At 38.7% G+C, this 25,481-nt stretch overlaps 11 protein-coding genes across 11 annotated transcripts; 6 read left to right on the forward strand and 5 right to left on the reverse strand.

The window, feature by feature from the left end:
- Nucleotides 1–126: 126 nt before the first annotated feature.
- Nucleotides 127–1,737, reverse strand: PPQ1 (protein-serine/threonine phosphatase; the record flags this gene model as incomplete). Its single annotated transcript, XM_018132831.1, has 1 exon — nucleotides 127–1,737. The coding sequence occupies one exon, from the start codon at nucleotides 1,735–1,737 to the stop codon at nucleotides 127–129; it is 1,611 nt and encodes a 536-aa protein (XP_017988320.1).
- Nucleotides 1,738–2,951: 1,214 nt separating this feature from the next.
- On the forward strand, nucleotides 2,952–4,346 carry CTI6 (Cti6p; the record flags this gene model as incomplete). Its single annotated transcript, XM_018132832.1, has 1 exon — nucleotides 2,952–4,346. One exon carries the CDS (start codon nucleotides 2,952–2,954, stop codon nucleotides 4,344–4,346), a length of 1,395 nt encoding a protein of 464 aa, XP_017988321.1.
- Nucleotides 4,347–4,494: 148 nt separating this feature from the next.
- VPS45 (Vps45p) lies at nucleotides 4,495–6,240 on the reverse strand (the record flags this gene model as incomplete). The annotated part of the gene is made up of 1 exon (XM_018132833.1): nucleotides 4,495–6,240. The coding sequence occupies one exon, from the start codon at nucleotides 6,238–6,240 to the stop codon at nucleotides 4,495–4,497; it is 1,746 nt and encodes a 581-aa protein (XP_017988322.1).
- Nucleotides 6,241–6,613: 373 nt separating this feature from the next.
- Nucleotides 6,614–8,581, forward strand: TCO89 (Tco89p; the record flags this gene model as incomplete). The annotated part of the gene is made up of 1 exon (XM_018132834.1): nucleotides 6,614–8,581. One exon carries the CDS (start codon nucleotides 6,614–6,616, stop codon nucleotides 8,579–8,581), a length of 1,968 nt encoding a protein of 655 aa, XP_017988323.1.
- A 278-nt stretch (nucleotides 8,582–8,859) lies between these two features.
- PAN2 (poly(A)-specific ribonuclease) lies at nucleotides 8,860–12,315 on the reverse strand (the record flags this gene model as incomplete). Its single annotated transcript, XM_018132835.1, has 1 exon — nucleotides 8,860–12,315. One exon carries the CDS (start codon nucleotides 12,313–12,315, stop codon nucleotides 8,860–8,862), a length of 3,456 nt encoding a protein of 1,151 aa, XP_017988324.1.
- A 292-nt stretch (nucleotides 12,316–12,607) lies between these two features.
- Nucleotides 12,608–15,562, forward strand: RTT10 (tRNA (34-2'-O)-methyltransferase regulator RTT10; the record flags this gene model as incomplete). The annotated part of the gene is made up of 1 exon (XM_018132836.1): nucleotides 12,608–15,562. The coding sequence occupies one exon, from the start codon at nucleotides 12,608–12,610 to the stop codon at nucleotides 15,560–15,562; it is 2,955 nt and encodes a 984-aa protein (XP_017988325.1).
- Nucleotides 15,563–15,731: 169 nt separating this feature from the next.
- On the reverse strand, nucleotides 15,732–15,965 carry RTC6 (mitochondrial 54S ribosomal protein bL36m; the record flags this gene model as incomplete). Its single annotated transcript, XM_018132837.1, has 1 exon — nucleotides 15,732–15,965. The coding sequence occupies one exon, from the start codon at nucleotides 15,963–15,965 to the stop codon at nucleotides 15,732–15,734; it is 234 nt and encodes a 77-aa protein (XP_017988326.1).
- Nucleotides 15,966–16,183: 218 nt separating this feature from the next.
- On the forward strand, nucleotides 16,184–18,691 carry SPC105 (kinetochore-microtubule binding complex subunit SPC105; the record flags this gene model as incomplete). The annotated part of the gene is made up of 1 exon (XM_018132838.1): nucleotides 16,184–18,691. One exon carries the CDS (start codon nucleotides 16,184–16,186, stop codon nucleotides 18,689–18,691), a length of 2,508 nt encoding a protein of 835 aa, XP_017988327.1.
- Nucleotides 18,692–19,076: 385 nt separating this feature from the next.
- On the forward strand, nucleotides 19,077–23,057 carry NUP145 (nucleocytoplasmic transporter NUP145; the record flags this gene model as incomplete). Its single annotated transcript, XM_018132839.1, has 1 exon — nucleotides 19,077–23,057. The coding sequence occupies one exon, from the start codon at nucleotides 19,077–19,079 to the stop codon at nucleotides 23,055–23,057; it is 3,981 nt and encodes a 1,326-aa protein (XP_017988328.1).
- A 123-nt stretch (nucleotides 23,058–23,180) lies between these two features.
- Nucleotides 23,181–24,233, reverse strand: NBP35 (Fe-S cluster-binding ATPase; the record flags this gene model as incomplete). The annotated part of the gene is made up of 1 exon (XM_018132840.1): nucleotides 23,181–24,233. The coding sequence occupies one exon, from the start codon at nucleotides 24,231–24,233 to the stop codon at nucleotides 23,181–23,183; it is 1,053 nt and encodes a 350-aa protein (XP_017988329.1).
- A 191-nt stretch (nucleotides 24,234–24,424) lies between these two features.
- On the forward strand, nucleotides 24,425–25,288 carry AW171_hschr53280 (HER055Wp; the record flags this gene model as incomplete). The annotated part of the gene is made up of 1 exon (XM_018132841.1): nucleotides 24,425–25,288. The coding sequence occupies one exon, from the start codon at nucleotides 24,425–24,427 to the stop codon at nucleotides 25,286–25,288; it is 864 nt and encodes a 287-aa protein (XP_017988330.1).
- Between the last annotated feature and the right edge of the window lie 193 nt (nucleotides 25,289–25,481).

Raw genomic sequence — 25,481 nt, forward strand, 5'->3', positions numbered from 1 at the left:
TAATAAAACAACATATTTATAATTTATGAAAAGAGCAAGTTTAAGGTATATATGAGAAGAACGCGAAACCAAGGAGGCGCCTCCAGAAAGTAATACAGCTAGTGGTTGCTTAGATTAAACAAATCTTTATTCTTTTAATCCTCTCATAATATGCGGTTTAAGTAATTCAAAACTACACATCATTCCGGTAGCAACACTCATCACAGCACCCCAGTTTTGGAACTGTCCACAGTAATTGGGGGCACTGAACACTGTGACAAACTTCTTCTTAGCAAAAAACTCGTACCCATCTTCTACAACCATATGTCCTCTTACAATTAAGTCAAATTTAAAATTTGAGCAAAACTCGTTCACGTTACGCTTGGCAAACGTGTAAGAGACACCACGGTCATTAAGTGACCAGTCGGAAATATTAGGATCTGGATCTGACCATAACAAGTCTGTCAGCAATCCTTCCTCCGGGATATCAGTTGGTCTTGCAATCTTCTCGATCTGCTTCATACTTGTCAACTGGGGGGAGAACCCGCCATGAACACAGAAAATTTTGTCTTGCACTATAGCAGCAAACGGAAGAGTATTGAAGACATCGACGAACTGTTTCCAAGTCTTGCTAGACATACGCCGCTTGCATTCATCATAAAAACCATACATCTTTGTGACATTGGCGGATTCATGGTTCCCACGAAGCATAAAGAATCTGTCTGGATATTTGATCTTGTAACATAATAATAACAAAATAGTTTCTAACGATTGTTTACCACGATCCACATAGTCACCAAGAAAAAGATAATTCGTTTCATGGGGAATACCTGATAACTTTAATATACGCAATAGGTCGGTGAATTGGCCATGCACATCACCTACAATCTTAATAGGAGCCTGAAGTCTTAAAAGAGAAGGCTGGCTCATAAAAATTTCCCTAGCTGTCGCACATATCAGCTGGACCTCCCATGAACGAAATGGAAGGTCGCGTGAATGGTATGTCCTTGTCTCTCCGATGTGTAACAAGCGCTCTATAGCATCGTCAATATTTAGCGTTTCAGTGTTGTAGGGGTCATGAGAGTTCTTCCGGAGAACAGGTGCATCCGCATCACGGGGGTTCGAAATACTCCTCTTAAAGGGTGGGGAAACGGGAGAGGTCGCGCATTGATTGCCTCCATTACCGTTGTAGTGCTCTGCACCTTCCTGAATCGGCGGGAGTCCACCAGCACCTACATCAGTAACCATTGAGGAAGGAGAAGGGTCTCTTAGGGGCATAGCCCCATTCCTCAAAGTCAAAAGACTTTTGGGTTCCGAAAAGGAATTTGACGACATTGCACTGTTCGTTTGTTTCAGAGAAATGTTGGAAGAGGAAATAGAGATGGTTGTTGAACCTGAGCTTGAATTAGACGACAGGGATGTGGATGTTGACGAGTCAGTCACACTAGATGAATTTTGTAACGCTTTTGCCATGTGCATGTCAATCTTCCAATCATGATAAGGACTCCTACGGAGCTGTTCATGGGTAGTACTATTACTACCTTTAGTAAAACCATTAACTATAGAAACATTATTCCTAGGCTTGGAAATTGAAATATTCTTTACATTAGAAGTAGGTAGAAACCTACTATCATCGGGGTCATTAGGTTCATTAGACGATTCCTCGCTTACTTGCAACTGCTGTTGCCCGGAATTTTGCGATTGTTTGTTCGTACTCTGAATGGCATAATGGCAGTTCTTAGACGGGCTGTTTCCCATTATTCTCCTAATACCAACCCTGAACAATCAAAACACTTCGTATAGAATTCTTTCTCAATACTGTCTGCGTTTTTTAGGATTTTATTTACATAAACGTCAAAGATTTCCCTATCCCTTACTAAATGCAAACGACGGATATCCTTATGTCTATTGTCCGGTATCGATCGATTCTGGTCAAATACAAAAACCCACTAGTGAAACCGTTTGCTCTTTTAATTTCCTAAGACTTGCGAAAAACACTCCTCTTTTTTCTTTAAAAAGTGACTAGAGTTGAAATTTTCCTTTAGTTAAACAAGTGGCTTTAAACCAGTCTTAAAATGAATCACCTTCACCTAACCTTGTAAGCGGTGTTAAGTGTTTTTTATTAAATAAAAATAAAATTTGAATTGGTTCGTGATTGCAAAGTATAAATTAAATGTCTCTGATTAATAAAGAAAAATACTGTCATAAATTGCTCAACTCGAATTAGTGTGGCTGACGATTTCTCGTTGGGATATTTCAAAAATGGTTACATCATGTCAAACGACCAAACATGAGCTTAAAGTCGGGTAACCAAGAATACGATTTCATACTAAGCAAGGCTTGGCAGCCTCTTGTAAAACCATTACTAACTTTGCTGTCGTTATTACGACAATATCTCCTTACGTCACCCTGGCATTTTTTTTACTATGCGGCTTATTTGTTTTAGCGGTGACGCTGTTTTTATTTCAGTTGAAAATGGTATTCCAAAGCAGCAACCATCATAACTGGGACCCTTGCAATAATTCGGAGGCTTTCCGTAGCGACGGAATAATCAGCACGTCATTTTTGAAACCCTGTAAAGGCATTTAAGGTACCTAGCGTATTCAATGAGTTGGTCGGAAGTCCGAGTCGAGACCATGCCTGCCCGGTGCGAAAGCAGATCAATCATTATTAACGATAACAGAGTTTCCATTCATATGACATAGATCACGTGACATACAATCCGAGTTGCACAGAGGAGTTGATCCTACCAGAAGAGTTGACAGTGGTACTGGGACCGTTCTCTTACTTGTAGTGCTTTACCACAGCGAATTGTTTGTATATTGTAGTTTTGTTTGGTTGTTCTCTTGCTACTCATCTCGCTATAGCGAAAAAATACAGTGGAAACCCTCTTCATACAACGCCAGTTATCAGCAATATCTAGGAGATATAAAAAGACCATTGAGCTTCTAGTTCATTTGCTACTCATAACTATGCTAGGAGTACGGGATGAAAACGGCACGAATACTATAGAGCGACCTCGAAAGCATAGTAGAAGTCAAATGGGGGTAATTGAGTCCTCGCAAGCTAATGAGGAAGAGGATGAGGAAGGGGATGAAGAACTTCTGGAAGAATGGGAGGACGACGAAGGCGAGACTCGGTGCATATGCGGTGATATGGATCCTCCTGATGTATCCGGGCTTTATATTCAATGCGAGGAGTGTGCAGTGTGGCAACATGGATACTGCGTGGGCATAGGCGAAGGAGACAACACTCCAGACAAATACTGGTGTGAACAATGCAAACCAGAACTACATTCAGTATATAAAAACGAGTCTAATCAGAAGCGTTCGTACTATAAACCAGTAAATCAGCGCAGGAGGCAAAATAGGCGTGCGAAGCGAAGTTCCGAGCGTTCTACTGAACAGCCAATGATGGATCCTGAAGATGAGGTATTTGTCAAGCACGAAAGAAAGTCTGAAGAAGAGGACGATAAAAACTTAAGGACCAGGGATAGCGCCAAGAGCGAAAGAAGTACAGCTTCTCTTGAGGAGAATTCACATAATAACGTAAGCTCTCCAAACGGCAACGAAGAGGAGGAAAAGAGACTTTTAAATAGGAAGCGCGCTACCCTAAGTGCAAGGGAGGAGAAACAATACCAATTAATGCTGGAAAAGGCTATCCAAGAGAGTAGGCGTACATCACAACCTGAGGAGTCATTGAGAGTGGACGATGAAAACGAACTTTCGGATAAGGGACTGTCAGGTAGTGACAGTTCACCACCAACCGCAACTTCCACTACGTCCGTAGGGACGGCCGCTATGCCACCAACTTCAAAACAAGAGTCAAATAAGGGGTCAACAGTAGAAGACTCTGCCACTAATAAGCAATCACCTTCACCCGCACCTTCTTCCACAACTAGAAAACGTACCAGAGGCAAGTCTGCCAATTCAAACTCATCCTCGGAAGACGATGGATCACGGAAGAAGTCAAGAAGGGGTGGCACTAGAAATTCTTCTAGTGCAACTGGGGACGCATCTCCTCCTGGAGCACGTGGAAATAGTTCTACAAGCGAGATCACGGCAAATTCCGACATTAGCATAAACAAACCTATTAAACCAAGGTTGCCAACACAAAGGACCTCTTTATCAGAGATGCAAAGAAGAATAAATGCAATTCTTGAATTTTTATCTCGAACGCAAGTTGAGTTTAGCCAAGATGAAAGGGGAAAGAACCATTTGGTTCAATTTGTCGAGAATGATGCCTTTATGACCAAGATAAACGATATTTTCAAGGATTACGACCGATCTTTGAAGATGATGGATTCATTGACCAGAAAACTATTGTTATGGGAACAAAAGTACTCCAGTAATAGATCAGCGACGTGACACCTGATTTCCTTTTGTGATAGTAACAATAATGGTGACGGTAGTAATTATAATCTAACATATAACATGTGTGTATTTTTTATATCCTTCTCGAATTGATGATACCTTTCGATACTTAGTTAAGACTCTACGTAAAACATCCGCTATTTTAAAGAAGATCACCAAGTTGTGTGCTCTTATCCGAAGTGCAGTGCAGGCGTTTGAAGTCCTCGAGGAAATCTTTCGTTTTCAGGACGTTATTACCCCCAATCACGATTCTAACAGCGCCATTCTTGTTTTTCATTGATGTATTAAATTGATGAACAATTCGTGCTTCCTCCATTGTAATACCACCAACCATAAATATAATTATGTCTTGGAAGGGTGCTGTTGGAGGACGCTGCCTAGTAACTCCTGTAAATAGACCGTTTGGTAACGTGTTCCTTGCAATGTCATTTAATAGACTATCCAACCGCGGAGAATGCTGCATAAAGACGTTATCAGGACCGCTATGACCAATTTTATTAAACTTCTTTGTTAGTCCGCTAATTATATCTTTATCTTGACTTTTCCGGCCTTGCAATGGGGAGCCACTATATGTGGTTTTGAATTTGTAGAAAACCGCTACTTCCTGAGGCGAACACTCTTCTCTTAACAACTTCTCAACAGCTTGCAACTTTTGAGTTTGAGCGTAGTGTTTCAAATAGTAAATGCATGCCAATTTTAATTTATAGTATGAAATTAGATCCGGTGATTTTAGTAGCTTTAACATTTCTTGATAGTCATCACTATCATCTTCGTGAACAGACAAATTCTGTTCCAACTCACTCAATTGCCAAATTTGCTTCATACTCAGCTGACGATCCAACTCACCCAATATAGACATGTGCTTAGACACATTGCTTGAAAGTTTCTTGAATTCAGGGAACTTTTCAATAAATCGTTTTATATCTTCGATTGTCTCGATTTTACTGCTTGAGTTTGTTTTTGACTTATATTGCGCAACATACTGCTTAACACGGTCCCCTAGATCACCAAAATTCAAATACATAGTCTCGTGGTAGAATTGGTCTTGCTTACTTGAAAGAACAGCCTGCTTCAAATCATCAGCTATATCTGGCACCTCTGACAAATCAACGATGTTTCCTTTCATTCCAATATACTCATGTATCATGGACTGATAACTCCATGGCTGTAAAATCGGAGTCAAAACATCATTGTTCCTATCTAGTATTAGCAGAATTGGAGTAGCATCCATCCTTGGAAAGTCAAAAAGAGTCTTATCATTTCTCTCAATTTCATTTTGCACTTCTTTTGCCAGTATTCCAGACATATTACTATTGGACTCAAAATATATATTGGGCCGCACTTTCAGAGATAAAAGAACTGAAACTAAGCGACGCTTAACCTCATCCAGCCCCCTTGGGATCCAATTTAAGCTACTATTAACGACTTCTGGCAACTGAATATCAAACGAAAAAAGGGTTTCACTTAGAATATAGAAGTCCAAGAATATTTCCTCTACTTTAGTCACCACCTCAAGTGAATCTGCTTCAGCTAATCGCTCTAATTGAGCTTTACTTATAATGTTACTGAAGAATAATTGGTAGCTCCCATATTTTGGATCCTCCAATTCCTTTACCAAATTCTCTATAGTATCATCTGTTGGCTTAAAGTAACATATACAATTCAAATTCCGCATACAATCACGTTCTATATTCTCAACAGTATCGACCATATATATACCCTTATTCAATAGCTCAGTTTGTGTAGCAATCATAGAGATAATTGGTGTAGTGTTCTTATCCAATAGTAGAACCTTTATGCGTGACTGTTCCACCACATTAACAGATGTACGCAGTTGAGGATTCAATATTCTATTCAGATAATAATCTGCAACTTTAAAAAGGTCCATGGCCACAGATGAGTAAATTTCAGTCCCTTAACCTAACTTGCAATCAGTTTCATTTAATACCACCAATCAAGGAACGTTCCTTATTTTAAGGTATTTTAAAAATATTAGAGAAAGCGATGATGAATGTAAACAAACAGCAAAACAGAAAGTTTCAGTAACAGCGTAGCTTACATTAACAGCCAAGCTATCAGCAGACGTGCTTAAGTTGTTATATAAGGGTTCGTCTTTACTTATAACGCTGAAAGTAGAAACCTGATTGGCAGAAAATTAACTGGTTGCTTTAGAACCTCAAACAAACCAAAACTCAAAAAGAGAAGGAATTTCAGTTAAGTTGCGCTACATTATAAGGTTATAATAGCATTTGGGGTTTGTGATGTCTTCTGGTACCAGTAGGGGTAGGTCTTTTAGGAACGACGGTGAGTTATCAAGACAAATACCTTATTCAACTACGCCACATAATAATAATAACGGCACTAAATTACGTGGTAAGAAGTTAAAGCAGTTCTCTACAAGATCTCGAAGTAAAAGTAATGCAAACTTTAAAGGTTTAACAGCATTACAACGAACTGCCAGTCATGATGATAGTGTTTATCGGTCAGAAGGCACCAGCAGTGTTAATAATGGTTCAGTTAAACGTGCAAGAAGTTATGAATCGTTGAATAGACGAAAAGCTATCAGTATGTTAGGTATGACCGCTTTAGCACTGTCGAAATTTAATCCTAATACTGTAGGAAATAGCTCGGCTGGAGGTGGCAATTCGCATTTGTCAAGGTCTATTCAGAGGAATGAAGGCAAGTCTGTATTAGAGCTGCATGAGTCGGAAGAAATGTACGAAGAGGACTCAACAACAGATGAGGAAGTTGATTATTTAAGTGACGGTCAGGGGTTCGCAGAAGACTCGAAGGATTACAGAGAAGAGTCGAAGGAGTATGTTGATGCGCTGGACACTAACGGTATGGAAAAAAAAGAGAAGGATGAGGAAAAGGTGGACATAAAAAGGACGGGCTCCGGCGGGAGTTTGGTAGATCCTCGGCAAGAGGGATCCAATGCATTAAATAAGGTACAATTAAGTTATAAGCCTCCTTCCAGTTTAAGGAATAAAGTAGAGGATAGGATTGGAAGTAATGCAGTTGAAGAAGATACTGATCGTATCGAACAGCATGAAGATGATATTATAAATTCTAAGTGCACCGTAGTTGAGACAGCCCACAGTCTTGAACGACAAGGTCCGGTTTCAGACAAGAATTCCGAAGACCTTGACCAGAAGATGAGCGAACAAGATAAAAGAGATAATGGCCTAATAGATCCTGTAGACGAACATTATGTTCAGGATATGATTCTTTCTCAGTCAACCGGTGTTGTAAGACACTTTAATCAGACACTTTCGCGGCAGAATTCTTTGGTTAGTCACTCTGGTCTCATAGAGAATGGTTACGATCAGCCGAATTTCGCTGCAAGCAACCGATTTAATTATATCAACAGTGACTTAGCTAGTTCTTTGAAATCCACAGAAATTAAAAACGAAGATAAACCCACAAAGGACTTTTCTACTTCTATTTCAAGCCTCACCAGCCATCTGCATGCTAGACCTACTGCATCTAGATCGAGTACTAGAGCAAACACATTATTGAGTAATCGAGTACCCCAGAGTAAAATGTTAAGGAACCAACCTTCGTCACTGCTCGATAATAATTGTCAGCAAAGGGGTATACCCACTGGCGTCCTTAATAATTTCTCTCAATTCCTACAGTCAGGAGACCAGGGCACAGAATCTAGGACACAGCAAAAGCTATGGTTGCAAAGAGAATCCTCGTTATTGAGTTTACCATCCCAGACAGCCAGCTCAAACTCAATATTAATGGCTACAAACATAGAAGTCAGAAGGGAATTTGAGCGGATCTCTAATGAATACATGAATGTTCGTAGGTTTGGGAACCCATTGAATGACTCTATTACTAGAGTTATGCAGAAGAATAAGATAGATATGAAAAAGCTAAACAAGTCATCGCTACCAGTTGATGATTCAACGGGTAGCTCATTTTTCGGAACGTACCAGAGAAACGTTAAGTCTTTTGGTGAGCTTCATCCTGAGATCGCAAATCGGGATTTAGAAATTCAACAAATGTTATCGACAATATGGAGTGAAAATGTAGCAGAATTCAACAAGGACAACAATCCGCTAAGCAAACAGTGGCACAGCCTGCAGCAAAATTTAAAGTCAAGCAGGACCCGGAATCCCAGTACTGCTGCAAGCAGCCAGCGTTTGGTCAATTCTTTGCAACCTATGACGAAGGCAGTCAATAGGAGAATGGAGAATGCTATGAGCCAGCAGCGTCTTTAAAAAAATTAGCTCGGAATGTTTCCGAACTTTAATGCTTAGTGCATTTATTAGCATGATATTATATATGGATATTGTAGCATTAAATGGAAAGACAATTTATTCAAATTCGTTTTTGACTACACAAGTCGCCGATGAGTTTAACCTATTGTGAGTTACTTAACTACTGAGAAAACTTCTTTATTTAATGAACATACTTAAAAATACATGCGCATTTAAGAGATGTATTCAGAGTATGTATATATGGGTGACAAGCTAGTTCCACTAACAACGTCCGTAAACTATAGATCTCCAGGAACTCGATAGTTCGTAGCTCTTCCTTCCTCGTAAATTCTATTTAAGACTTTTTCGAATATACCCTTCTCCTTTAGATCCAAATACTTCCTATAAAGGATCAATGCTGTATGAGCGTCTTCAATTGAGTCATGGTTACCGCTTTGTATATTCTGATCTAATAAGGCGTAAGCGAGGTATCTTAAAGATAGGTATCTTCTACCTTGCAAATAATAACATGCGGTATCTCTTGTTTGCTCTTTGGGAACGTGTATATTGATATTTCTAAAATCATTGAATAGCCCATGTCCTACAAAGACACATCCTAGCTGTAACAACAGCCATATTTTCCGCAAGACAACCCTTCTTGTCACTAATGGTTTGTCGCTAGTTTGAGGATCTAAATCACCTGGTTCAATACCACTGTATTTAGTCAAGTAATCTTCAATATGATTGGTGTTAACGACATAGTCATCGATGAAAGGAACTCCAGCTTTGTCACCACAGCTTCTTAGGACCGAAACTCTTGCCAAAGCAGTTTTCGCCGGTTTGATAAGAGTTTTGACACCTTTGCATGAAATTTCAAATTGGTCTTCAGTTAGAACAACAAATTCAGCATCCAATGCCACCAAAGAGCCTGGTGTAGGGGCTTCATCATTGGTTAATAATTGATATTCACGTTTTATACTGTTTTTGATCTCATTCGCAAAATGATCCCGATATAATATATTATGATTTATGGAGTAAAAGCTTGCCGGAACAAAAGGTTTCCTCAACTCCTCTGCATCAGAATATAACGCGATTTCAGGTGTTTTCCACCAGTAAGATATGTTTAAAGCCTCATCCTCATCGACTTCCTGAACCAAGAAATCATTAAACATATACCATTTGTAGATTCTATTTTTTGGGTCAAAAACTTTACAATATGTTACCAGGTGAGACTCGGAAATGTAATCTTGAATACGAGCAACATATCCATTTAGTTCGTACTTAAAAATTGCGTTCGTCGTTTTCAGGTCCGTAGGCTGTAACTTTAAAATAGGTCTATCCTTGGATATAGTAGCATAAAATTCTTTCGCTAACCAAGATCTTACCGTTTTAGCTGTGGACCATTCTTCTGAGGACAAAGCAATGTTCAAGGATAATAATGGTGGGAGATTGCGTACATTTTTTTCGCGCTCAAGAACCTCATTTTTAAAGCACTTTTCACACATAGATTTAAAATGCTTTATCCTACTCATTGAAGATTCAATGTACGGTAGAATAGTTTGGTTATTGAGTTTCTTGTTGACATATTTGATATTATTGGACATCGGACTCGTCACTGTTAGTGTTGGTAATAGGTCAGATTCACGAGAGAAGCAGGCACAAGATGACAAGGACCTAGAGGTTGTTTGTATGTCAATACCAAATAGCTCCTCAAGCACTATACTCTGAGTTGTATTGATTTTTAGTTGGACCTCTTCAAACAACAACCTACTTAATAAGAAGTTATTGAATTTTTGCGGGATTGTGAGGGCCAGTTCATTATCATCCTGTATGTTGCTATTTCCCTGATCTTCGCCAATTAACATATTTTCCAGTCGGCCAGCAAGTGAAGGAACATAATTTGGCGTCGAGGGAGCACTAGAAGAACGATTATTAGCCACATATGACATATCTGGCAACGTATCGGTTAGTAAGCCTAACTGCTTGTCTTTTAATATCGATGCCAAAGCATCTTGGAAGTTACTGGAACGACAAACTTCACCGTTGGCACAAACCATCATATCATATAGAGCACCAAGTTCTGTTAAAAGTGAACAATCGCTGAAATTTTCTTGCTTAAGGCAGCTAACCAGGAAGTTATACAACTCTGGCACAAAACGATATACTTGCAGAATTGCGTTGGTATACGAATTATCAATGTCATTTTCTAAGCCTGAGAATTTTGTGTTATTAAATGCCTGAAAGTCGAAATCTTGAACTCCAAATCTACCGTATATCATTTGCAGTTTGGTAAAAGCCGGGGGGACCTCCCTCTCGTGATAAGGTCTATAGTTCATGAGCTCTTGCTTATCAGTGCAGTCTTCATCTGTAATGAGAAGCTTCTTTTTACGTTCCCGTAAACTTCTGTAAGGTGCAGCAAGGTTCCTTGTTCCTAACTTCAATCTATCGTATGGATACATCGGATATTTGTTATACATAGCACTTATGGCTACTGAACGGGTTGAGGATGGTCGAGAATTAACACTAGAATACGCAGTTGCGTTACCGAAGAACTTTTCAGTGTTGATTGGTATTGTACCATCGCTTCGAAACACTGTTTGATGCCATGCCGACAGAAGCTTCTCACTAAAGTACGGCAAACCCACACTGCTCAATGGATAGTCATAATTATCTACCGGAATATGATTGGGGAGGATCCCATCATCCGGAAAATCTGGATATTCTAGTATGATAGCTGCAGAGCTTGTAAAACCAGTCGTTCCGTTTGACCTGGTCCACATATTGATATTATTGTCATGTTCAATGAACGCAATGTAGTCACCACTAGGAGATAGCTCAAACTGAGTTATGGACTGGCATGGATGACAGTACTGACTACGAGCAGTAGGATTTGCCAGATCTACAAAGTCAAAAACGCCTGTTACAGATGCAATTGCAACCACAGTTGGCAATATAGGGTGCAATTGCACAAAATCAGCACCAATAGAATAACCCGTGCCCATGAAATCGTTAGCTTTAGAAAAAGATATCGGGGGCAACTGTTTCATAATACGTAGATCATAAACGTTCACAAATTGATCAGGATATTGCATATTGAAGCGCTTGGATTTACCGGCCGTTACAAGTGTGTAATCCTGAATATCCATAGAGCTCACCACCGAGGAATGCCCAGACAAACTCCTCACAACCTTATTACTATTTGGATCAATAAGATCTGTGGTACCAAACACTTTCGATACTACAACCGTTCTCGGACTTGATTTCATCAGCTTTACTTTCGACGGATATGGTATAGTATTACATAAACGACCCTTGACCAAATCTATATCAATAATACCACTTGCAACATTCCCACCGCCACATAAAACATGATTTTGGCTCGGATTAATAAAACACATCGATTTCATATCGCTCATTTGCGGAATATCTGCCGCAGTCAGGTTCAATTTAGTAACACTTCTGCGATTCGTAAAGTTTAAAGAATCTGCTCCTAAAGAAATAACACCTTGCTTATGACTCAATAAATCAACAACTGGGACCTGCCCTACATGAGCAGTATGTCGTGTATACAACGAATATGAAGGATCATATGACGACACACGACCATAAGTATCACCCGTCCATAATAAATTAACCTCACTATCATAAACTATCCTAGTAACATTTTTATCCGCATTATCGTATGACCAATAAGGTTTCTTCAAATGATCTGTCAAATCGACTGGAGACTGGTAAGATAACTGCCAATTGTTCATTGTGGGAGAGGTAATGTTTGACCCTTAAACGAACTTGTGATAAAATACGACCTTATTAAAAGAATTTCAGTTTTAAATAAATATATGAGTTAGAAATATCCCAAATATATTATACCTGAGAGTTCAGTGGTTCATCCTTGATCCTATAAGCCTGGATATGTAGCTAGAAGTAAGATTCACTACTTTTAAGGTCAACACATGTTTTGCCGTGTGAAATTTTTTTCCATAAGAAGGCAGCTTATTAAAATAATTTCAAGATGATGAGCTGAAGGTAAAAATATTAGTGTTAGCTATGCAGCTTATTGAGAGGAGTCATATTGGTCCTTCCATCTCAGTAAAGTTTTACGGATCTAATTGGTGTTTTTCTGCTTGTGGATCCGGTATTGAGGTCTATAATTACGAGAATGGAGAATTAATCAATGAATGCCGAATCTTTAAAAGAAACAAGGTACATGGTATTAGTACATTTGGTTCAAAGTTAGTAGCATATGGTGGTAAATCTATTTCAGTTATTAATATTCAAGATTTAGTGGAGCAACAGAGCTTGCTTCATCTGGAAAAGATGACTAGAGAATGGATAGTTAGTGTAGAGTTTGGATACGAAGGCGATGAGATGTACTTACTAACAAGTTATAACACTATTTTGATTTTAAATCCTGAGTTTGAGATTAAGGCTACAAAAGCAGTTTACGGCGAGCGCTCGTTGTTATATTCCGGCTGTATCAAGGTTACGGCGGATAAGGTGTATGTTGCGGCGGGAACGGTGATGGGAGGTATTATTATATGGGAGTTATTTGAGGAAAAATATCTACGCAACCTCTTAGGGCATGAAGGGTCTATTTTTGCCGTTGCATTTAGTGACAATGCGGAATCCATCGTATCATGTTCTGATGACCGGTCCATCAAGGTCTGGGATCGAGAAACTGGAAAACTTTTATCGACTGGTTGGGGTCATATGGCAAGGATTTGGAATGTCAAGTTTTATGATAAAGATAAGAAGATAATAAGTGTTTCAGAGGACTGTACTTGCAGGCTTTGGGAAATGAAGAATAATGAGCTTCAAGAGTTCCATTGTTTTGAGGCCCATTTGATGAAGAATATTTGGGGTGTCGATGTACAAAATGAAGCTATGATAGCAGCCACCTCTGGTAACGATGGAAGGCTGAAGCTTCTTGATTTGAAGATAAATGGACGTTATGGAGATGAATTAAAGGTGTTTTCAATGCACGACATCTCTAAGCATGGAATTGACATTGCTCCAGAAGAGAAGATAAAGGGCTTTTACTGGTTTGTTTTTGGAATGATTGCTATTACTTCTAAAGGGAAGGTACTAAGGTATAAATATTCAGACGATCACTGGGATGTTTTGTTGTTAGACGACAGATTTTCGCATTTCTCAATTACTTCAGGTATACAAGAAAGTAATGCTATCGTATTCAGCAATGACAAATCTCTCTTAATGGTATTGAAATTCAGAGCCACAGGGGAACTGGAATTGAAGGAAGAATTGAGTGTTGATAAAGTTTTGAAAACCACCAATTGTTTTATTACCAAGCATGAAAATGATATAGTAATTATTGTGGAATCACCTCATCCTAAAGACCCACTTGTAGTATTGAGGATCGAAAGCTCAAATTTTAAACTGCTATCTACCCATTACTTTTCTAAGCCAGCTAATATTGTGCTGACATGTTTAGCAATTAAAGGAAACTACTTATTGCTTGGCTCACGTTATAGCACTATAGCTATTTTTGACTTTAATGATCCAAATTATGAGTTTACTATGAGGGAAATAACTCCAGGAGATGCCATAACTTCGATATTAAATGTTGAAGAGTCAATCTTTTCAGTTACCAATCGAGATGGGTACTACAAATTTATTGATGTCAATTTCTCTACTAAATCTTATAAAGTTCTCCACTCGAATAAAATTGCGAAGGGTTTTCTGGAGGGAGCTACTTTTGATAATAAAGGTGATTATATTTTGTACGGATTCAAATCAAATGTGTTCTTTTTGTACAATGAAAGTAAACAGTATGATATTGGAAATACATTGTGCGGTGGAGCACACAGGATATGGAAACTAATTCCTGATTCAAGGAATGGAAACGTTTTCTGTTATAATAAAGCATCAAGTTTATTTATTAATAGATTTCATGAGTCTTTATTCCCAAATGCTCTACGTGATGGTACCCATGGCAGAGAAATTAGAGATATTTCCAGCGTAGAATCTAATTGCGGCAATGACACTACTTTTATCTTTGCTACAGCTTCAGAGGATACTACTTTGAGATTGTCTGAAGTAGATATAACGACTGGCTGTATTCGAACCTTTTGGACTCAGAGACAGCATGTCAGTGGATTACAACGGTGCTCATTTATAAGTAACAAGTGGCTAATTACCTCTGGTGCTAGAGAAGAACTATTTTTGTGGGAAGTTACGAAGACTTCGGCACGCCCTTACATTACATTGAAGAGTAACCTCACTGTCTCTACCAAGTCTCCCGATTTAAGAATCATGGACTTTAGTTGTTTATTTATTGATGATTCAGAGAATTTTGTTTTAGCCACAGTTTATTCAGACAGCTCAATAAAGCTATGGTTTTATAATGCACTAGAGAACAGTTTCAACATGTTGCTTAATGGTAAATATGAAACATGCTGCATTGTCAATGTTTCCTTGATTATTGTTAAAGATAAGTTGATTCTGCTAGCTACCCCAACAGATGGATATATTGTCACTTGGGATATTACAAAATATGTCCCGTTTATTGTGGAAAATGGCCAGTTGCGGAATGCATCATTGGAAATGGTAACCCTAGGCCTTCCAGTCTATGACCAAAGGATTAGGGTACATAAGTCTAGTATCAAAACGATAGACGTAAGTGCTAATGAAGATGGTTTCTATATCTACAGCGGAGGGGATGATAACGGATTAGCAATCACAGCAGCACAGTTATCCGAAGAGGGCCGTTTAGTATTCAACATAAAATGTTTCGAGGCAAATGCAGCTGCCTCTACGATAACGTCTGTTAATTTGATCCGGGAAAATTCGAAACTACTGGTGACATCAGTAGATCAAAAAATATGTTTATGGTCCACTAATAAAAATAAATTGAGCTTAGAAAGCGATAGTTATACAACAATAGCTGATACAGGTTCAGCGAATCTTATCACAACACTCTCAGATGTCTCCTACGCCCTGATAGGTGGAGTCGGTCTTTCCTTTTGGGAAATAAAATCTTAAACACTCCGTTTTATAGTTGTAAAATACAAATAAAATCCAACTAAACTATTTATTGTTTACAGAATACCAACAACTCTATAACATATTAACACCATTCATCTGATGTTTTCGTTAAAAGTTTGTTTAACTCTTTCACTTAAATGTGTGACATCAAATAAAAAACCATTATTTACGGTTGACGCTGCTTATGCCTTCCATTTGTTTTACAGTACACGTATAACCTTCCCTTGCGCCTAACCATGTAACAATCATTACAGAATTTCTTGACCGAGGTTCTAACTTTAAACGCTCTTGTCAAAGATGGAGCTATGCTAGGTATAGGGTTGCTAGAGAGCAAAGTCGATCCTAACCTCTGGCTTAGAATAGGCTTTTGTAAAACCGGCCTCAGCAACAATTTGAACATCCTAAAGGCAATACACTTGGTAATCTTCTATCTTACGTGTGATATCTTTATCGGTCAACTAGTTTGAAGTTTTATTTCACGTATATTTTTTACCATATATTAAAGTCCGGGTAATAATCCATGTCTTAGATATTGACATCATCATTAGCACCTTAATCTGTAAACATTGGTAAAGACCACAGAGTTAAAGCTATCCTACAAGTGAAGTAGAATCCATAATGGTTACGGAGAAGCGTCTTTCTCTACCACAGAGAAGTATTTTGAAACAAAAGTCGAACTATAATGATGAAGATGGAACTTCAGATTCCTTGCAGATATCATCACAAATGCAATTCTCCATGCATGGCTTGACAAAAGAGCAGCTACTAGGGGGGAATAATACCACATCGAGGATTAACACTGCCCAGCTACAGTCAAAGCTAAATAGGAGCGTTTCATTTGCTCCTGATGTGACCTTACACAAATTTGATTTTATACCTGAAATACCCATTAAAATTAGAGTTCCAAGACGAAAGAGTATGCTGCACCCATTGGAACCAACTCAGCTCCAGAATGAAACAATGGAATTAACCAATCCTGTTAATACGGAATTTTTAGAGAATGAAAATGAAGGTGCTTCTAATTCTCCAATATATGAGCCTGTGTTTGACAAAGAAGTCTCTATGGAAATTACTCAATTGTTCACGAAACACAGTGGTACCCCGGAACCTGATCAGATAGGACTCCTGGAAGAGGCTAATACTGCGGAAGAGACTATGGAACTCACAAACATGCAGCCTACGTTGACCTTGAAGCCTGCGGAAGAATCAATGGAGATCACGAAGCCAATAGGAGCAGATACACTTTCAACCGAAGTTTATGTTAATGAAGAAGAAGAGGAACCAATGGATATAACAGACCAGCAGTTTATCGAAAGATCACTGTCTCCAATTACATTGGAATCCTTAACTCAAAAACAGTATGATTCCACGATGGAAATTACAAACGTGTTTGAGTTGAATGCGGGCGATGGAAAACAGAAACCACCTATGCTAATGCATTCATCTCAGTTTGTCACCTCTACACAAAATGATCATCCTTTGGATGGAACTAAAACTTTACTGGAACCTATAAGTTCTAAAAGACGTAAACTAGATGACAGTGGACATTATAGTTCACCCTTGAAAGGACAAATAATGTATGAAGATAATCTGTCCGATGCCGAAAGATTATCTCCTATTCCAGTGCCGATCGAATATACGCCTGACAAGAAGCCACTTAGTGATATCTCTATTAGGAAATCGCCGTCTATAATCGCGGGTGATTTTTCTAATACCACAATTAAACCTTCCTTTCAGGATGAGGTTGCAGAACCGATTCCCCTAAAAAAGTTTTTGGATGCAGCTGGAATCTCTTTCTCAGTTGACCTAGCCAGCATCGAAAATTTTGTTCCTCTTGATTTCACCTTTACCGATGACATAGAAGCGATATCTACAGCTCAAATTTACAATTCACTCTACTTACATGCACCAATATTAGAAATCTACTCTTTCATAACAAAAGAATTGTACCGTAGAGTAACAGATTCCCAAAGGCTTTTTCAAGAGTTAGAGGAGCAAATATCGAATAATCCTCCACCATCTTTATTTCGCACCTATTTTGAATCTTCCGATGAAGCGAAAGTAAGCATTAACGAACAAATTACATTGATCCAGCACTTTGCTGGAATGGAGGCTAAAAAGGTTTGGGTAGAATGGAGGTGTCAGCACTTGAGAGGAATCAAGGCTGTATTAGAAGAGAACCTGTCGATCGTGGAAAAAGAATATTTAGAGGTCGTGAAACAGTTAACCGAGATCAATAGCATTAAACAAAGAGTTAAATCAATTGAGAAAACACTAATACAAGAGGTTGAACTTCTGAAGCAAGGCGGTGCAATAATCCCTAGTACCGTTGGCTTTTCAGAAAAGCTGAAGGTTGAAAAACTCAAGAGAGAACTATCGAAGAGTATGGCTACAATTAATAATATGGAAACCCTTCAGAAACAGCATATTGATATCACAGAAAATATCACTAAGCTCAAAACCCAAATTGCTGCAATGAAACAGGAAATCGACTCCCTAAAGAGTGCCCATGGCAGAAATAAGGCATATTTGGATTACGACGTTAATAAAATCAAGGCTATATTTCATCAGACACAACTATTCACTGGTATAAAATTTGATAGGCTAGTAGGATCTTTGCTGCAGGTGTCGTTGCATTCAAACAAACTCAAAATTACCCTAGATTTGTCAAAAGCGGACGATTTAGAAAGCCTCAAAATTGCATACCACATTCCCAATGACGCGGAGGCTCATTTTACCAAATTTTTACTTGACAACTTGAAGAAGCGGTCCAAAAACGTACTCTCTTTTGTAAAAAACATACAGAATGAGTTATTAGCCGTTAAGAAGCTCAATTTAGAATTCCAAAGGCTTCAATGCATATTGCCGTCTAAAATCATGAAGTCAGCCAATGGATTGGTACTTCATATTACAGATCTTGAAGTCGCCAGGAATACAAAGGTAATTTATCGCCTGGCTATATCTGATTTTGCAGACATAATAGTCAAACATGGTAAAGGAATAATAACAATGTCTGCACAGGTTGTCTACGGGAATGGCATTACTCAAGAGTTATTGGAGCGGCACATTCTTGCTAAGTCTAGAAAACTTTTACCCTGGTTTAAGGAACTACGGCCTATAATATAAGTCAAAAGTTGCTGTAACTATATGAGAAAGGATAGAGAATACGACCAACGAATTAATCCTACATACATGCATCAACCTAATAATGTCGCTACAGTTTAGTACTATATGTATCTTCAATTTGTATCTCTAAATAAAGTATTACCCGCACATTTACACGAATTAATTCGGACAACAAAATTTTTTGTTTGAGATGAGTGTAATATTATGTTTACGTCTATTACAGGGAGAGTAAAGGTCATCGTTCATTTGCAATTAACGAAATCGGGCTGTAAATTTTGAGGTGTAATATACTGGTAATAATATTTTGGTTTTGCCTTAAGTTTGAAACTGAACTATTACCACAAATTCGACATTAAGCTTTTTTCCGTCCTCGTACAGTTGATCAATGTTTGGTGCGAACTCAGGTGGTAACCTTCTTTTTAATGGTGTTAACACTTCAACACCAACATCTACTCCAGCACCTGCAAACAATGCCTTTACACTAAAACAAAAACCTAATGGTAATGTGTTCGGTAATATAGCAAGTAATCAAGAAAATATATCTTCCCCAAGTCCTGCAGGTGCAATTGTCGATAATACAAAACCTACCAACACTGGGGGTTTGTTTGGTCAAACTGCGTCCTCGGGATCGAATTTGAATAGTGGGAACTTATTTTCTTTTGCTAATAATACTAATACTACTACTACTAATAATAATGCAGCAACTGGAACTAACTCAGGAGGACTGTTTGGAAATTCTACGAACACTACGTCAACTATTGCACCAAATAATAACACTACCAATTTATTTGGAGGCAATACAACAACTGCGCAATCAACCAATACAAATTTTTTTGGTAATAAAAATACATCTACACAACCATTTACCAATATGTTTGGTAATAAAACAAACTCTATGCAAAATTCGACGGGCCTGTTCGGAAGTAGTAATAATGAAAACTCTAGCAGTAGTGGTTTATTTGGTAACAATTCTTCCTCTACTGGTGGGCTTTTTGGAAATAAAACAACTGAATCTCAAAATCCAAGTAATCTACTTGGAAACAAGCTTGGCTTCTCATTAGGTAGCGCATCACAGTCTCAAGGGAACGCTGCGCAGTCCCAGCAAATGTCACAACCATCTTTATCCTCCAATCCGTATGGTTTGCAACTCAATTCTGTTCCTGTAACAACAATGCCTGAGTCAATAACAGCATCCATGCAAGTTAAAAAGCAGAAAGATCTTTCTCTGCCTATGGACAAGAAGCGAGCGCTATCAACGTCTAACGTTGTTACAGGTCCACTTGTCAGCAATCAATCCACATTAATAAGCAAGTTGAGCTCGCGACTGAATTATATCAACAGTAGGGAGGCCACACATGGCTTGTTTTCACCCTCTCGTAAGGTTTTGCATCAAGTTACTTCTGAAGCTACAAACCGTGTAAAGGATTCCAAATCATCTAATTCCAACATTTCCACCTTATATCAGGGTAAGCAGTTCCTTGGGACGCTGAAACATAATGATCCTTCTGACATGCGTAAACTTAAGATTGACACCAACCGTAGCGCTGCCAAAAAGCAGCGTTTACTGGGTGGTAAAAGTATGACAACCAAGTTTAAGGATATGGAAGAGTTGAAATCCAATACCGAGACATCTAGTACTGTGGCGAAACTGGCTAAGACTGAAAGAATGCAACTAGAGCCTAGTCAGAAGGATGTTTCGGAAAGTGCTTCACCAATTCTTTCACCTTCCGCTGACGAATACTGGTGCTCACCTACAATTGAGCAGCTACAACAGTTACCGGTTAAACAGTTGACTGCTGTTCCTAATTTTGTGATCGGTCGCAAAGGGTATGGGACGATTTCTTTTGACTTGGACGTCGATTTATCCGCATTTAGAGATGATTTCAAAAGACACTTATTTGGTGGTGTAATTATATTCAACGAGAATAAGACCGTTGAAGTATACCCCGATGATTCAATGAAGCCAGCAATTGGTTTAGGGTTGAATGTTCCATCAACAATATCACTTGAACGTATTTATCCAGTTGACAAGAAGACAAACAAGCTTTTTACAGATAATTCGGACTTCACAAAGGTTCAGCTATTCGTGAAGAAATTAAAAAGCATGAGGGATATGGACTTTATATCTTATAATCCATATGACGGAATTTGGACATTCAAGGTTAAACATTTTAGTATTTGGGGACTAATAAATGATTCCGATACCGATGGCAATGACGAAGCAATGGATGTTACATCTCCAGAAGAAATCAATCAAAGGATTGTTGCAATTCCAAGGCGGCCTGGTTTTAGTAAAAAATCTGAATCCAGTGTCCCAGGGGCATTTGACGCAATTGTACATATTCCCTCGAACGTTGAAAATCAAGAATCTGCTTGCACTCAAGATGAATTATCTGTAAATCGCATATCATTGGACACTAATATTCAGGAAAATTTTGATGTTATGTCAGACATTATAGAGGAAAAGCCTTATGAGCCTTCTGAAGTTGAAGAAGATGATTTAGAGGGCCTAATTGTTGAACCTAGTCTAGCCACCGCTGAAGACTGGTCAGAACAATTAAAGCTTGCGGGTGATGCTTATAAGTCTGTCTTCGCTCCAGCTACTACTTTAACGAAGGTGAACAATGTTTCCGATATTCTATTCCATTCGTTCCAGTCAGATATGGAAAATTATAAATCAATTGTGAAGATAAGAAAGTTGGATTCCAATCCAAATTTTGTTAGATTTTGCAATGAAACCTCGCTGCTGATGAAGTCTAACATAAAGAGCGCTGGTTGGCAGAGATATATCTTAAAGTCTACATTGCACACTTACAAATCCTCAATGGACGAAGTATTTAAAAAGTCTTTAACCACTGCACTTGTGGGGCAGAGGAGCAACAGATATCCAATCGTAATGGACTGGTCATTGAACTTCAAGGATATTGCAGAGGCATATAGTAAGGTCAATGAAGAATACAGAGTTTGGAACCTAGCATCAATCTTATTTGATCCTATAGAGGAAGAAGTTACTGAAGAAAGCGTGAAGGAAGTTCTTTCAAAGAAACAAAGACATCAATCTCTCTGTAGTTGGATTATCAATGAAATCGGACCAGAAATTGAGAGTAAATTGAAAGATGTCAGTGGTCTATACAAAATATTTTTATACCTGGTTAAAAGGGATATTGTTGGTGCTACTGCTGAAGCGATTGCAACCAAAAACAACCATTTGGCAGCAATGATAACAATGCTGGGATCCAATGATCCCCTCGTGTGTGACCTAGCTGCGTCGCAGTTGAATAAGTGGAAATCTTTGGGCAGTAAAGTTGACCAAAATGTGGTAAAGATATATCAGCTATTAACTGGGTCTCCATTAGACGTAATCCATTGCGTTAACACAGCTGATGGGTTTTCATGGTTGGCAACATTGGGATTACATATTTTTTACGGTAACGTTGATTCTTTGTCGTTAGAGGAGCTTATATCATTGGGATTGGATAAAATCTCAGATGTAGAACAATCTGCTAATGATGACGTAATTTCAGCCATATTAAAGTTATACTGTTCGAAAAGTGATCCAGAAAGCTTGATTGGTCAACTAAGAATTTCCAGAGAGTTACTTGATGTTCGGTTGCCTTGGTTTTTTATTCAGCTATTGAAGCGATGCGATATAGCGGTAGAACTTTGTGATCGTATAACTCTTCAATTTGTGGAACAGCTCAAGATTGACAATATGTATCAAGAGGCGCTGTTTGTGCTGTGTTTTCTGCATGATAATAAAGTTGCCAAGCAGCAGTTTGATCATTTAGTAAGTTCGCAGGTTACCCTTTTTTCCACCGAAACCAGTCAGGCACTTTTATCACGGCTTCAGGTACCAGAGGACATTTACTATGAATTCCTGGCCGTGTACAATAAATATAATAAGGACCATCTTTCAGAGGCTACAAACTTGTTGAGGGCTAAGAAGTTCCCTGACGCCGAGGAAGTGGTGATCATAAATGTAGCTCCTAAACTGATATTAAATGGATCCCATGAAGAATTGGTTACGTTGCGCGAATTATTAAAACAGTTTCCCTCTCATGAGATGGACTCATGGCCGAAAGGCCTCGGTGTATTTGAAAAATACCTAGAAAATACTTTGGATGGCAATGATGACCAGAAATTACTGGAACAACTTGTGCACGGATTGCCTATCCTTTTTGATGAATACGCTTCGTATCGAGATGTGTCTGTTTTGTGCTGCGTTATATCTAAGAGAGTCTGTCATATATTCTTAGAGAAGTATAAAGAAGCTCTAGCAGCTCCTGTACTAATAGACCGTCTACTTGCGCTACCACTTGGTCAACCAGAAAAATTATATTTACGGCGCTCACTACCAACTCATTAGAACAGATATTTAACGATTTTTGTGTATGATAATAGTAAGTTAATTATAAACGATTTAACATAACCTGGCCTTATACTCTATTATTAATTTAACAGGTATATATAATTGTAACATTGATTATAATTAAATATCCCCTACAGCATGTTGCAATGATTCCACGACGTCCAAAATTGCGGTTGACGCTGGACTATTAGGATACATATCTAAAAAGCTGCTTCCTTTGTCACAACAGATACGAATCCTAGGATCCAGTGGCACTGAGCCCAGGAATTTTATACCCAATTCCTCACATAGAGCCTTCCCACCACCAGTTGTTGGCTTAAAAATGCTTGATTCTACTTTACAAGATGGACAAACAAATCCGCTCATATTCTCTACCAGTCCTAGTATTTTAATCCCTGCTTTACGACAGAAGTCTATTTCTTTTCTGACATCTAACAGTGCTACTTCTTGGGGAGTAGTTACAACTAAAGCACCATCAATATTAGAGTCTTTTAAACATTTATTGATAGCGATGTGTTCATCTGAAGTGCCTGGAGGCGTATCAATAATCAAGTAGTCTAATTCATCCCAGTATACATCTTTTAGAAATTTCTTTATTAATGCATTCTTTTTTGACCCACGCCATATAACAGCAGAATCGTCATCCGGTAACATAAACTGAATAGACATCACAGCTAGGTTATCTGCAACATATACTGGAGTCCAGCCCTCATTAGATTCATGCACTGTTTCATTGTTACATCCAAACATTCGAGGAAGTGATGGTCCACAAATATCCAGATCCATAGCTCCAACTTGCATATCTTCGTCTGCTGACAACGCCCAACTTAGCATCGCACTAAAAGTCGATTTTCCAACACCACCTTTACCTGAAAGTACTAGCAGCTTATGTTTAACGTTCGCTAACCTTTCAGTTATGATTGGTATGTCAGGATCAGGACCTTTGGGAAGTGATTCACAAATTTCTTTATTGGCGCAGCCCTCACATGCGCTACCTTTCCCTGCATTTTCAGACTCTGGTCCAGGACAATGTTCTGGCGCTTCTGCCTTTAACTGATAATCTGGTAGGTCTTCAAGCACCTTTGTCATTGTCCTTTTAGCTCGTTTTAGTATGTGAGTGTTGTTAGTAATCACTAAAGTCTGCAATGGCTTTCTCATTTTTCTACAATGCATGAATGAACTCTAAACGTTTGCTCCAATTAATATAAACACATAAAGGATCAAACAAGTAGGTGAGATAATCTTTTAAATACCTAAATCGCTGATGAATGGTATTTTGATTATTACCGTTGAGGATATATCCTATCGAGAAGAGATTAATAAATTTTCTGAAGTGGCTCGCACTCTGTTACTACTGAAACAGAATGAGGTTTTTAATCAACTTAGCGGAGGAGAAGAAGATAATATGTACTGAAGGAGAATACCTTGACTCCAATAAGCTATGGATTAACTGCGGAAATTGCTTGGTTGGAGCTAAAGGCGAACATTTAGACTGGCGGCTAGATGAAAAGCCATTTTTAAGCTTTATAAGGGGTGATTATGCGAATTTAGAAGTAGTCATGAGGGACTGGTTGGTTGTTAAGAGGGGTACTTTATGGCACATAGAAGAAAGTGATTATAATAGTACATCATTAACACCTAAAGTTCTTCTGGTGCTTCCTGATGTTTCGAATTCTTCGCTGAAGGAGCGCGCCACCGTTCCTGACCAAGAAAGATGGCAACTCAGAGAACGCATTACGGATCTAGCGACGCAGCTACGCTTGAGCAAGGCTAAGTGCAAGGTGCTAGAAGATGAGTTAAAAGTTACGAAGAAGGTGACAATAGGGCTACTCAACTCGAAAAAGGCTAAAATTCGAGAACTCCAGGCTGCATTAGACGGAAATCCTTGTACTGCATCAGATATGCCCGACGAGGCTGTAATGCACAAATATGTCACTGAAGGGGATGATCAGAGAACCTCTGAACGAGTAAGTACGGAAGATGAGCCATCGCTGAAAAGATTTAAAAACAATTTCGGTACTCCAAAAGTACCACACACTGAAGGTTTTGCATTTCGGGGTATAAACCGCTCTTTAACGCCTACTTCGTATCTGCCTGCGCCTGTTGAGCTCTCAGATACGAAGAGAAAACTTGAAGCCGAAATAGAAGCTACCAACCGATCCAGTTCAATGGACGATAAAACAGCTCATGAGTCATACAATGATGAGAGTACCACTGAATCAGAGTAGATTTTATATCATTCCTGCATGTCATTCTTGAAAGGCCCCATATGAAGCTGCTCGAAGGAATTTCTTAAATGGGTTTATGGCTGGAAACCTCTATTATATTACGCACAAATACTGCACTATTGAGTGCCGTTAAGACGATCGCTCGCAACCCTCGTGACCTACTGATGCTTACTTGTTTACAGATCGAAAATTT

Source organism: Eremothecium sinecaudum, chromosome V (assembly GCF_001548555.1).
Source record: "Eremothecium sinecaudum strain ATCC 58844 chromosome V, complete sequence".
NCBI classification, from domain to species: Eukaryota; Fungi; Ascomycota; class Saccharomycetes; order Saccharomycetales; family Saccharomycetaceae; genus Eremothecium; species Eremothecium sinecaudum.